This window comes from Rhincodon typus, chromosome 24 (genome assembly GCF_021869965.1).
Source record: "Rhincodon typus isolate 14 chromosome 24, sRhiTyp1.1, whole genome shotgun sequence".
Taxonomy (NCBI): Eukaryota; Metazoa; Chordata; class Chondrichthyes; order Orectolobiformes; family Rhincodontidae; genus Rhincodon; species Rhincodon typus.
Genome location: NC_063355.1, coordinates 12,886,323 through 12,900,329, shown reverse-complemented (window position 1 = coordinate 12,900,329; position 14,007 = coordinate 12,886,323). Strand labels below are relative to the sequence as shown.

Sequence of the window (14,007 nt, the reverse complement as noted above, 5' to 3'; positions counted from 1 at the left end):
TTAAACTCCATTTGCCACCTCTCAGCCCAGCTCTGCAGCTTATCTATGTCCCTCTGTAACCTACAACATCCTTCCGCACTATCCACAACTCCACCAACTTTGGTGTCATCCGCAAATTTACTAACCCATCCTTCTACGCCCTCATCCAGGTCATTTATAAAAATGACAAACAGCAGTGGTCCCAAAACAGATCCTTGAGGTACACCACTAGTAACTGAACTCCAGGATGAACATTTCCCATCAACCACCATCCTCTGTCTTCTTACAGCTAGCCAATTTCTGATCCAAACCGCTAAATCACCCTCAATCCCATGCCTCCGTATTTTCTGCAATAGCCTACCATGGGGAACCTTATCAAATGCTTTACTGAAATCCAAATACACCACATCAACCGCTTTACCCTCATCCACCTGTTTGGTCACCTTCTCGAAGAACTCAATAAGGTTTGTGAGGCACGACCTACCCTTCACAAAACCGTGTTGACTATCCCTAATCAAATTATTCCTTTCTAGATGATTATAAATCCTATCTCTTATAATCCTTTCCAACACTTTACCCACAACCGAAGTAAGGCTCACTGGTCTATAATTACCAGGGTTGTCTCTACTCCCCTTCTTGAACAAGGGGATAACATTTGCTAGTCTCCAGTCTTCTGGCACTATTCCTGAAGACAGTGACGACATAAAGATCAAAGCCAAAGGCTCTGCAATCTCCTCTCTAGCTTCCCAGAGAATCCTAGGATAAATCCTATCCGGACCAGGGGACTTATCTATTTTCACACCTTCCAGAATTGCTAACACCTCCTCCTTATGAACCTCAATCCCGTCTAGTCTAATAGACTGTATCTCAGTATTCTCCTCGACTACATTGTCTTTAACAGGACGTTGTTGGGTATAGAAGGTTTGATCATAGGATAGAATCCCTCCAGTGTGGAAACAGGCCCTTTGGCCCAACAAGTCCACACCGAACCTCAGAGCATCCCTCCCAGACCCATCCCCCTATAACCCACCTAATCTACACCTCCCTGAACACTACAGGCAATTTAGCATGGCCAATCAACACTAACCTGCACATCTTTGGACTGTGGGAGGAAACCCACGCAGACACAGGGAGAATGTACAAACTCCACACAGTCACCCAAGGTGGGAATTGAACCTGGGTCCCTGGTGCTGTGAGGCAGCAGTGCTAACCACTGTACCACCATGCTGCCCCACAGTGAGTTATAAAGAAAGGCTGGATAGGCTGGGATTTGTTTCACTGGAGCGTAGGAGGTTGAGAGGTGACCTTACGTAGGTTTATAATATAATGAGGGGTATAGATAGGGCTAATTGTAGGTGTCTTTTCCCTAGGGCGTGGGATTTCAAGGCTGGTGATATATTTTTAAGGTGAGAGGAGAGAAATTTAAAAAAGATATAAGAGGCAAATTTTTTTACACAGAGAGTAGTTCATGTCTGGAATGAACTTCCTGAGGCAGTGGTGGACGGGAGAACAATTACAACATTTAAAAGACATTTGGATAAGTACATAAATAGGAAAGGTTTGGAGGGATATGGGCTAGGAGCAGGCAGGTGGGACTAAGGCAGGTTCGGATTATGTTCAGCATAGACTGGTTTGGCTGAAGGGTCTTTTCCGTGTTGTATGACTCCGTGACTCTACTTAAGTTCTGCAGGAGTCATTCTGGTTTGTTATGTTGATTGAGCAGTTGGCGTGAATCAATTGGTGCCAATGGCAAAAGATTCGATTCCAGTTCTGGCTAGGATGGATTTGTAACCTGCCTCCTTGGCCATGGTGGAGGGTTTACTGTGCGTCAGATCTGCCTTTGGGCAAAGAACTGAAGGTGAAAGATTTACGATTTCTCCTTGTAGTAAATATTAAAATCTAAAGAACTATTGTAAGTTGTTACAATTGTTTACAATATAACTATTTAAAATTCTTTTGTAGCATTTCCCTTCAAGGTAATAAATGTGTGAAATCCATCTGTTTTATAATTTCTATAAGCAATTTACCTTTGTGTAGCTATTTACCTTAGTCGGGTGTTGGTGTTATCTCAATTTACCTTCGTGTAGCTATTTACCTTAGTCAGGTGTTGGTGTTATCTCAGTTGGCCAGGCAGCTGGCCTGTGATGCAGAGTAATACCAAAATTGTGGGTTCAATTCCTGCACCAGTTGAGGTTACCATGAAGGGCTGTCCTTTTCAACCTCTCTCCTTGCTTGAGGTCTGGTGACCCACATGTTGAACCACCATCAGTCGTCTCTCTGGAATGAGAGAGCCGTCCTTAGGTCTGGTGGGATCATGGTCATTTCACTATTGTCAGTGTGATTGAAAATCCAGTTACCCATTTAGGTCTAAGCATCCTGTAAAACTTTCCCAAACATCCATCTGAATGAATGTTACCATCCTATTCTGCAGGTTCCCTATTTAATGCACTATCTGTGCACCAGAAGTTCCTGTCAATTTTCTTGCTAGTGTAAATGATTATTAATGCCCAGATACAAGCCCAGTATTCCGATACCAGTTAACTCTCCTCTAAGGGATCCACATTGTTTTTTCACAGAAGGCCAATAGTGAGTGATGGCCAACTTGAGCTTGAGAATTCCAAGATTGTCCACATTGGTGCCTGGGAGAACAGCTGAGAAGAGTGACATTATTTATTGCAGTTGTTGCTTCCCTAGCGAAAGGCAGCTGAATGAAACAGTGATCATGTTGCATAGAGCTGGACAGGATTAGAAATCAAATACTGTCAGAATCCTCTTATACTTCTTGTCAAACCCCAAGGCCCAGGCAATGCAGCCATTTCAAATATATTTAATGACAGCATTTGAAGTGAAATGGTCACGACATGCAAACCAGATCATTGCAGGGATTAACTGGCACTAATGATTCCAAATGAACTATGTGTCAGAAGTGAAACATGCTTTAATGCAGGGGTTATAAATGTGATGGTTTTGAATGACAGGGTGTGCAATGGGGAAACAAATAATGTCTGTAAATTCTGGCACTTTCCAGGAGAGTAAAACAAAAGCAAGGGTACATTTATTTGCATGAACCTTGAATAACACTGGATACATTCGAAATATTTTACATTATTTGAGATTTGGGCAGATGATGCGCATTTGCTCGATAGACAATTAAGTTTAATGTCCTGTGCATTCAAATGATCAACCTTCAAAATGATGTCCCCAGTTCTTCTTTGTGACTCAGGGTAGCTCACGTTTTGCAAAATGATGTGATATCTCTAACTTAGGGTTTGAGTTCTTAACGGATCAATCATTTCTTTATGCCTTTCTTCCCACTGTCTGTAAATCAGACCCTCCATTCCAACCACAACCTTGCTGTTAATGCTCAGCAAAATGGTTTGGGTAGAAACTTGGGGTTCCAGAACTGCCTGTGACTTGAGCTCACTTACAGCAATCAAGGAATGATGGGAGGTACAATAGGAGAACAGTTGATTCTTAAGTCAGACCTCAGATGGAGTGCTTCACTTCAGCAGGAATCAACTCAATGGTAAGAGTGAGGAAACGAGCAGGTTCATATGCATTTACATCATTTGCGGCAAAGTTATTAACACATTTGATCGGAGGGATTTTTACTTCAGGAGATTTTCATTTTGCTTGAGCTAGTTGTTCGCTGTATTGTGGAATTTTTACATAATGGGATAGAATAGCAACGTTTTCCGATGCAATTGCAGATCCCAAACTGCATTTTTCAATTATATTTTACATGGCATGAGTAGCACCATAGAGAGTCACATGTTGCTGGTCACCAGGTCCAATAACACAAATGCCCAGCAAAACTCAGCACTTAGCAATAATTTCATAGATATATAGAAACAGTCACATAATGTATTGGTTCAAGTCCTCTTTTTTAAAGTAATGGACAGAAAGCACTACATAAACTCCATTTAACAAATTCTCTGTCATTCTGTACATTGGCAAAACAATATATATCATATGGAACATCGTATGGAATCGAAGGAAATGAGGCCTTTGTCACCTTCCCTATATGCTGGCCCATTGCCCTCGGAACCAAGAGAGTAGGAGACAGAAGAAAATTTTTCTCACACTAATACAGATTATACCAGAGGAAGGGTGATATTTGTGTCTCTGTGTTCACTCACAATTGCCAAATAGAAAATGCTTAGTACTCTGGTCAACACAATGACACATCCGTGAAATGGACCTACACTCTTTCTCTCAATGATATAGTCCAATGTGACATTAAATCATGTGGACCTGTAAGATTTCAGGTTCTCGTTAGGGTGTGCTGAGTAACAATGGACACTACAATTAGGCTATGTGCTACCCAGGACAGGAAGAAAGAGCTTCAGCCAATACTTCTGTTCAGGGTCAATCTGCAGTAGTTTGAGGTAGAAATGTTAGTGTGAGCACAGATGACCCTCAGATCAAAATAATATTGAACTTGATTCTGATACAAATATGGGAAAGAGACCTGTTGCCACTCAGTATATACTCATACACAAAGTATTTCCAGCCATGTAGAGGGCTGCAAGTGGCAGCAAATCAATACCACAACAGGGAGCATATTCTCCTTTGCAGGTTAAGTGTTTACCAGATCATATTTCCACAAACAATACTGGTTAAAGGTGTTGCTGACCATTTTATGTTATAAGAAAACAGGGATAGTTCATGAATTAGGCTGTCATTCATCACTCCTCTATGTTAAAACCAGCTTTGCTTTGCTCCCCATCCAGCCTTGATTTGGTTCCAATCTTGATTTATTTCTCAGACAATGAGTGTTTGTCACTGTCAATCAGCATATTGAGTTCGGTATTGGTGTTAAGAAAATGTAGCTACCTGTAAAGTAATTGTACTTAAAGAGCATTCCATATAAGATGTAGTGAACAAGTACTTAAACAATCATTGTGCTTTCCTCATGTTGCACGCCAATCTAGAAATTTTGTTTACATTTTCTTTCTAATACTGCACTCGAAATGAATAAGGGAAAGGTGGGTATTATCACTAAATTTACCATAAAGGCATACAGGAATAGATAATGTAATTTTAAAGATGTTGTTTAAAAGCAAGACAGAAGTACATTGCAGTATGAATATGTGTGAGAGATTGGCTGATATAAATTAAGATATGGATCCCTGTCAAGTTGATACAAAATGTTTCATTTCTAATATCTGACACCACATCATATTCTATGTCAGCCAATTTTGCTGTTCTTTGTTAAATATCTGTAAGCAAACACTTTAGGAGTTGTAGTTCATTTATGTGTTTGATTTGTACCAACTAGCAGATATACAAGAAGGAAAAAGCAGTATTTTTGTTCAGTTAGGGACTTATATTTAATTCAATTTGCACAGTTAACAAAAACTGCAGGTTTATTTGAAACTTGAATGTAAATCAGCCACTGCCGGCTACATGTCATCCTGTGGATTTAGTGCATGTACACGGTGCACATTAGACATTAAAGAGTTGATTGATTCAAAAGTTAGAAACTCTAGTTCTTAACTAGTAACGTTGTTTCTCCTGGGCTCCTGCTCAGATAATAATCGTTTTAATAAGGGTAGGATACAGGGAAGCGAACAGGCAATTTGATATGGTTGGGGAAATCAGGCATAGTTCATTCACTTTCTCAATTTACTCTACCACTACGTTAACCAAGGCAGTTCTAATTTCCCTCTTTCTTATCATATCTCTGAATATTTTGACTTCCAAAGTAAACTCACATAAAAACACAAAAGTTACAACAGGGAAAAGGGCCACTTAGCCCGAAAGAGCCTGTGCCATCATTAATAGTCTATAAAAAGAAATAATCTTAATCAGATTTACCTGTTGTCATCGGCATTGTTGGCATTGTTTCTGCCTCAAGAATTAACCAAGAAAATAAATTTCCATTCCTTACAACTCTCAGTGTAAAAGAATTTCACCTATTCTCCAATCTAAATCTTTTATCTTTTACTTTGTGCCTATGGCCCCTAATCCTAAACTGTTTAACTGTTAAAACAGTTGACTTCCATCTCAGCTTTTTTTTCAGAATTTGAATTAATTTTCATCATATCTATGTTATCATCATGAAGAAAAAGACCCAACTCTTTAAACCTCTCTTGTTTTGCAACATCTCAATTGATTCTGCGTACATGACTTTCTGGCACAGTGCATCATCACTGCTGTAACCTTTAGTTTAAACAAATGTTCTCTGAAGTTGGCTTAAACGTGTTTGATTTTATTATTTTTAAGACTACGTTCAGTTTCTCTGGACTGTAATACTGGCATGGAATCTTGCCCTACATTACTTTAAAGATATGAGTGTCATTAACTTAGCCTACACATTTCCAGGAAATATAGCCCAATCAACTTGACCCTACCTCACCTCATAGCAAAGTTCCTGTTTCACCTCCTCTATCAAAGTTCTCAGTGTTTTGAAGACCTAACAAAGGTTTCCACCCAATTTTCTTTCTAAATTAAAATAAATCTATGTCATAGAATCAGCCTTTTGGTATTTTTTCTAAACGTTGTGTAATGCTTTGGTCACACTTTGAAGAAGAAAATGTACATTTTTCAGGTTTAGTCACATTGGCAATTTATTCAAGATTAGATTACTGAGTATTTCTAGCAATTTCTGTTTAGAGTGAGTTGTAACCAATTAACCTCAACAAGTGACCCAGTACCTAGTCTATAAGATTACAACTTCAGTGATGTTTCAGTGAAAAAGCACTAGTAATTTTTCAAAACCTTTTTACTGTTTTCACCCCTGCTAAAGCAGATCTATTCAGTATTGTGTCTGTTTGTCAGAAAATCATAGCACCAAGCTCAGGGAATCTGATCCTAAAAATGCAATCATTGATGGATTTTGCGGATTTTTTTAAGACAGCATTTAACAATGTTCCTGAAGGACAGGACAGTATATTTTCTCTTCGAAAAGGCATTACTGAAAAACCAATTTGGTTTTTATGATACAGTCACCTTTTACTGCCATCATGTTTTCATTTCCAAATTTTTAAAAATCTGAATTTAAAATTCTCAAATTTCCAGAGTGGGATTTGAACATCTGCATTTGGTTTTCTAATCCAGTAATACAATGACTTCACTATTATGCCTTATAATGTAGAACTTTGTCATATGTCTTCTGAAAATATAGATAAATTATAGAACTCAGATCATCTACTAATTAAGTTATCTCATTGACTAGATTTTGGAAACATTAGATAATGGTCTTATATCAATATTGACTCCTGTTTACGAGCCCTGTGATCTCTGGATGAACTTTGACAACATCTCCTAATTATTTTCTCCTGAATCTATAATTCATGTATGCTGCTCCTTTTTTGAATGTGGGAACAGCATCCTCTGTTACCCAGACCTGCAATGTCCTAGGCACTGTTCCTCCTGCCAGGGAAAACAAGGTTAAATGCATGTTTATCTGACAGGAACATTGTTTTGCAATGGGGGCAAGGGAGTTGGCCAACCAATCCTCCAGAACCCTCTGCCATCCATTATGATCATGGCTCACATTTTACATCAGTTCCACCCTGCCCATCCTATGTCATATTGCTCGATTCCTTTTAGTGTCTATAAAAGAAATCTATCAGTATCTGTGTTAACTTTACTCTGATTATGAGCTTCCACACATCTCTCAAGTAGAAAATTGCAAAGATTCATGCTCCACTGAATATAAAATGTTCAACTTATCTTTAAACAGACAACTTCTTAGCTTGAAATTGTGACCTCTAGCTCTGGACTTTCCAACCATGGGAAACAGCCTTTCAACAACTACCCTATCAAGGCCACTACGAATTTTATACATTTCAACTAAACTGCCTATCATTCTTCTAAATTCCAAAAATATGAGTCCATTTTACTTAATCTCATTGCTGTTCATTGATTCTTTTCTTTCCTTTATCATTAAAATGGTCTAAACTTGAATCTTCTTCTAGTTCTGAAGCTGCAGTTTAAGCTTAATAGCATTTATTTACTAAATTATTTCCTGTTTGGAATTCTGCTACTTGGAGCTCTGCTCAAAAATCCAAAATTTACACTTTCAAGGATTTAATTCCCATCAGTTGCATTCTGGAGATACACGTGAAAATTATGTGGGTTACAAAGGGATTAATGACTCTTTAAATATCGCATAAAAACACTATTTGTGTGAACTTGTTCATGAATGTCTAGAAAGAGAAAATATCCCCTAACATCTTTTGTAGCAATATTGTTGCATGTGATTTTAGCCTTCATTACAATATCAAATTGAACTGTATAATGGACACTGTTTACACACCTCCAAATAATGAATCATTTTGGTAGATACCATATTACCAAATCAAGCTCACTTTCATTCCCTTCATTTCATGTCATGAGAAGAAGAAAGTATTGACAACATCTATAAAATGGTATCATTAGCACAAGACAGAGAGAGTTCCATAACTACAGCTCCTAAAATGGTGTGTGTGACTCACATATATTCTGCATAAGATGTACATCAGTTAATCTCTGAGTTGGAAAAGAAAAATTCATGATAAAAATAATTTGAGTTCATACAAAGGCTAAATTTATAGCAGTAGAAATGAAACTGGCAACATATTAAGCCCCTCCTGAGTTCTGACAACAACAGTTAATGAATTGTTAAAATCTGCTTTTTTTTTACAACAATGCTGCAGAAATTCCACACAAAAATTAACTGGGTTACTCAGTCGCCAAAATCAACCTGTTAACTGTTTCTACTTAAGCTTATGGAAATGTACTTAACAAATGACATTGTTAATCTCGTTCTCAAACCTCGCTGGGGGAACATAGGAGCCTGTGAACAGCTGCAAGAGCAAACATGTTCCTTTGAAATCTGTTGCTTGAAAACTCCACTATTCATTGTGAACATTTTAACAACAAGTCAATTAGAAATTGTGAAATATGGCTGACAAGCCTAGTTTAGATTTTTTTAAGTTAATATTCCCACAATTGAAATAGATTTAAAGCAACGAGAACAATCAATAATGAGAGAGAAAAAAAAATGGAGGGATTTGGATAGGGTTTTGTGTCTTTTTTTCTTGTCATTTGAGACTCTAATGATGCACTTATGTTGCCCGCTCTTCCCTTTTTCTTACACCTTACCTACTTAAGGAGGAATTCTTGATTGGTAAGTCGATGCTACCCGCAGACTAGGGATTTATTATAGGTCGCTGGAGAGAATAGATTTCTTCTGCAGGAAACACAACAAAGCTGTACCTTTCAGAGGGGCTTTTTAGTTAAAGTGATGGACTATTTGTTTTGCAACTTTATTTTGTACATAATTCTCATTTTGTGATGTTTGTTCATTGTCCTTTCTAATGCCACGCTTACTGGGGCCTATTGATTTCCTCTTTTTAATGCAGTATGTTGTCCTGTACGCACATCTTATTTTCCTTCCTTCACATAACATTTTTTTTCTTTATTTCTTTATTTTTATTATTATTTTTTAAAATGCTTATTTCTTTTCTTCTCTTCTACAGTTCTTCCTTTGTTATTACATCATTCGCATGCTTTTTTTAAAACAAAAGAGAAAAAAAATGCATGATGTCTAAATCTACGAGTTTTCATGTTGGAAAGATTTTTTTCTGTGTTTGGGGGTTAGGTGCCTTTAACAGTAGACAGTGCATCATACAGGTTAAAGATTGTCCTGGTGTGGATGTGCAATGTAACAGCAGCAATGTTTCTGTTTGCAGATGTGCAAGTCAGGGTCTTCTGGGCATGCTATTGTGAAGGAAGAATGCAACAAGCTTGACAGTGCACCCAGCCAGAACGGAGACTACCAAGATTATGACTCGGGCAATGATACAGCTTCACCCCCCTCGACTAAAGCCGCCTCTTCAGGATCACAAATGGAGGAGGAGAAAGGACAGCCTCTTGAACACAGTGCAGAGTTAGAGCGCCAGACAGTTTCCACGAGCGAGCTGAAGTTAAACGATGTGGAACCCAGCTCAGATTCTGGCAATTCAGTGGCGAGCTGCTCGTCTCCATGCAATGCCGTGCCCACGTCCCCAAGTGCATCACCAGGTGGTAAAGTACCCAAGCAGGACAGGAGGTAAATCTTCTCACTCTTGAAACTGTTCTCCAAAACTGAAGCTGCCTTAAAGGGCCATCAGAAGTAACTGAAACACCAGATAGTGTTGCTAATGACTGAAATCTGAAGAGGTACTGGCTCCTTCGTCATGTTAGAAAATGTTGTTCGCCTAACATCATGAACAAAAAAGCAGTTGTTCACATAAGGGAAAGCTTGATTATGGACAAAGCCAAAGTGTCAACTGTCTTCTGACTGTAGTATATGGTTGATGCTTCATGAGTTCTGAAATGACTTTCTCTAAGAGCCTAATGTGTCACTCAATGTATGAGTCACCGAGTCATAGGGCTGTACAACATGGAAATAGACCCTTCAGTCTAACTCATCCATGTTGACCAGATATTCTAAATTAATCTAGTCCCATTTGCCAGTATTTGGCCCATATGCCTCTAAATCCTTCCTATTCATATACCCATCCAGATTCTTTTTAAATGTTGTAATTGTACAGCCTCCACCACTTCCTCTGTGTGAAAAAATTGCTCCATAGGTCCCTTTTAAATCTTGCCCCCTCGCCTTAAACCTATGCCCTCTAGTTTTGGACCCTACTACCCTGGGGGAAAAACTTGGCTACTCACCCTATCACCCTCATGATTTTATAAATGTCTATAAATTCACCCCTCAGCCTCTGAAGCTCCAGGGAAAATAGCCCCAGCCTAAAGAGCCTCTCCCTACAGCTCAAACCCTCCAACCCTGGCAACATCCTTGTAAATCTTTTCTGAACCCTTTAATTGTTTTCAAAACGAGAATTATCACTGTCAGGTTGCCTAAAGTGGTGAAATTATCTTTGATATCTCAAACCAATGTTGTTCATTTTTCTTTGATAGTTTTGACCAAGGAATTGAGTTTTCTTTTTGCAAAGTATTTCTTAGTGAAACCAAATAATAGGTCAGAATGCAAAATGACATTGTACTGGTCTGTTAAAAACAAAGGGAACGTGTTAAGATAAATGACATTTTCCCTTCTCCATGCTTTCTCATGTCTTAATGTCACATGATTTTGTTATGAGTGGGAGAGGTTTTAAATAACACTGTAACAAACATCTGATCTGACACCAGCCAAGTTTATACCAGCTTCTTTCCCCTTCATTACAGGGAATTACCTTCACCATGTGACTGGCCACCAGTCGCTGAGAGCAAGAGAAGCCCTTCCCTTTCGCCGACCAGACAATCGCCTGAAGGACATCGTTCCAGAAGTGACTCCCGTAGCACTAGAGGACGAGGCAGGAGCTCCCCCAGTTCCAGCTGTTCTTCACGTTCCCATTCCCCTGAATACAAATCAACCACAAAATACTCAAGAAGCAGATCACATTCTTCAGGGAAAAGGTTTGTCTAAGTATCTGATGAGAGAGACAGAAAGGAATTGATGAGATCTCCCTCATGGCTTAAATTGGTAAAAGCATGGAACTGATCCTTACAGAACAGCAAAGTCCAACATTCAATCCCCAGTGTATGGTAAGATGCCGCATTGTTTGGAGCACTCTTGCCTCTGAATCAGAAAGTCAAGCTGGACTTCACACTCTTGGGCATATTCTCAGGGTTGACACTCCAGTACCGTACTTTATTTTATTTAGCAAATGCACAATCCTGAAACCAAGCAAGAACTTCTCCATTTGCTAAGATCAACATGATGAGTCCCTAACTTAACCTATAGAGAGGACAATCCTCAGTAAAGTGCAACATTGTTTCTGTCTCTCCCCAAATGGATAAGGAGTTTGCCTAATGGTTGTAACTGGCTGTGTAGAGACCATGGTTTGGCCTGAACCTGTTTAGCAAAGACCAGTCTCACTGTGGTGGTTCAAAACCTGCCATTCAGTAGATGAGATTTGGCATAGGAAGCTTGTTAGTGACTTCCTGTGTTTCCAATTCCATGATCCACAGAATGACTGCTGGTAGATCATGCTCAGGGATGCTGCTCCACATTGGGCATCAAGACAGGAGAAAGGATTCAGCAGGTCACCGTCAAATGGCACGTGAGGTGCAGCAGGAATTAATTCAACCAGCTTACGGGTTTGCATCAGTTGGCAAAATGATGTTTGCATGGTCAGGAAGCCAGGGGAGTTGTGCTGAGCAGAGGATTCCCAGTTATGATACACATCGTTGCAATCAGTTAAGTGTGAAGCTTTTCCAGACAGGTGACAAGTAACAGCAGCATACTGAGGGAGTGCTGCACTGACAGAGATGCAGCAGAAGTAAATGTTAAATTGCAACCCCATCTGGACATAAATGTTTTCACCACACTATTTGAAGAGCAGGAAAGGTCCCAATGTCCTGTCTTCCACTTACCTCTCAAACCTTGAATAAATCATAATTTAGTGTCCCAATCAATGCACACTAAAGGAAAGCTGCTATTGTGCAGCATCCTAATCAAAATTGTTTCTAAAATAAAATCTTTAGAATTATCAGGCCCTAGTCTACAAGTTCAATGCAAAAGAAAACGCAAAATCTTATAAGGCTTCTTAAAGATCAGATGGTATTCCATAAAAGTTAGAGAGTACTCCAATTATCGATCTTTGGTCTACAGCTGAGGAATGATTAATGATAAAGTGATGAGAACAGAAGACTTGTAGTCACAGAGCACCCAATCAACTCTACAGAACATCACAAAACACTTTGCATACCATGATCCCATTTTAAACATGGTTAATGTCAACATGCTTTAATTATTTGAAGGTTGGCAAGCCATGCCTTATGTTGAGGTTTCTCCTGTGAAGCAGAGTGAGGAATTAGCCCTAAAGTAAATCTCAGTCAGAACAGGGATCGAGCCCTGCACTGGTGGCATTAGTCTGTACCACACCAGCTATCTACTTAATTGGGTTTCCTTTAGATTTGGTTACTTAAAGTGAGTAATAGCTCACGGCTAATCTGTATATTTAATGCAACCATTTCATTCCTGGGGAACAGGTGTGATTTCAGAGTCGAGCTCTCTGCTTTCATTTTCTTCCAGTTGCTGTTTCAAATTAAATCAATGCTGTGCAGTCATAATTCACATTGCTTGAAGTGATAGAATTTGGTTCCTGGCAGTTAGATTTAACCAACAACCTAACTGTGAGCCACCCTTGAGGTTAAATCATTGATGTTAAACAGTGCCATCAACATCTTTCCATCAATATAAAACTGCTCTCAATATTAGAAATGTGAACAGCCCCTGACACTCTATATGTGTTTTAACCTGGCAGCCTGGAACGAGTCCATCATATGAAAGAAGGAGACTCCACAATGCAATAGCTTTAATTTATATAATATAATCAACTTTAAGAAATTTATTGAACAACTTTGCAATTAAAAGCGAGCTCCTGTATTTGAATACTGCAAAATTTGACCAATGTAAATTTTCAAGCTAGATTGTTGCAGTACTTTTCCCACCCGAATCACATCAAAGACTGACAATGTTACAGTTAGATATAAAGGCAAATGGATGAAGAGTCAAGACTCATTCTTCTGTGATTGACCAGGTCTTCTTCACGCTCTCTGAGCTATTCGCCAAAGTCTAGAAGGAGAAGCCCAGGAAGTAGGAGTTCCCGATCACGACGCAGCCCCAGTTATTCAAGATACAGTCCGCAGAGGTAATGATTTTAAGAAGTTGTATTACAGCTCTAAGTTTCCAGTGTATGGCTTTGCACGACAAGGGAGCACAGAAGGAATCCAGGTGTAAGGGACATTGCATCTGGTGAAGTGACTGAATGTATTCAATGAGTGGAAAATTGATCAGTCCACAGAATGTGTATGCTGATCATGTCTCCACATTCCTGATAGTGTGCAAACTTGGAGAATGATTCTTCCAGGTGTCTGTCTTCCCAAATCCCACTTTAGGCAAATAGCAGTGCAGAGACTCAAGGATCTTTATGGTTTCACACGTTAAGCGGTGGTGCTAAATTGACATAACAAGGTGTGGAGCTGGATGAACACAGCAGGCCAGGCAGCATCAGAGGAGCAGGAAAGCTGACGTTTCGG

The 14,007-nt window shown here is 39.2% G+C and overlaps 1 protein-coding gene across 1 annotated transcript in view; it reads left to right on the top strand.

Moving 5' to 3' along the window:
• The window catches only part of srrm4 (serine/arginine repetitive matrix 4), a 344,995-nt gene that overhangs the window by 316,095 nt on the left and 14,893 nt on the right, over positions 1–14,007 (top strand). Inside the window, exons 10-12 of the mRNA XM_048611588.1 lie at positions 9,663–10,021; positions 11,149–11,379; positions 13,509–13,619. Coding sequence (XP_048467545.1) covers positions 9,663–10,021; positions 11,149–11,379; positions 13,509–13,619 — 701 coding nt within the window. The remainder of the gene's footprint in view (positions 1–9,662; positions 10,022–11,148; positions 11,380–13,508; positions 13,620–14,007) is intronic.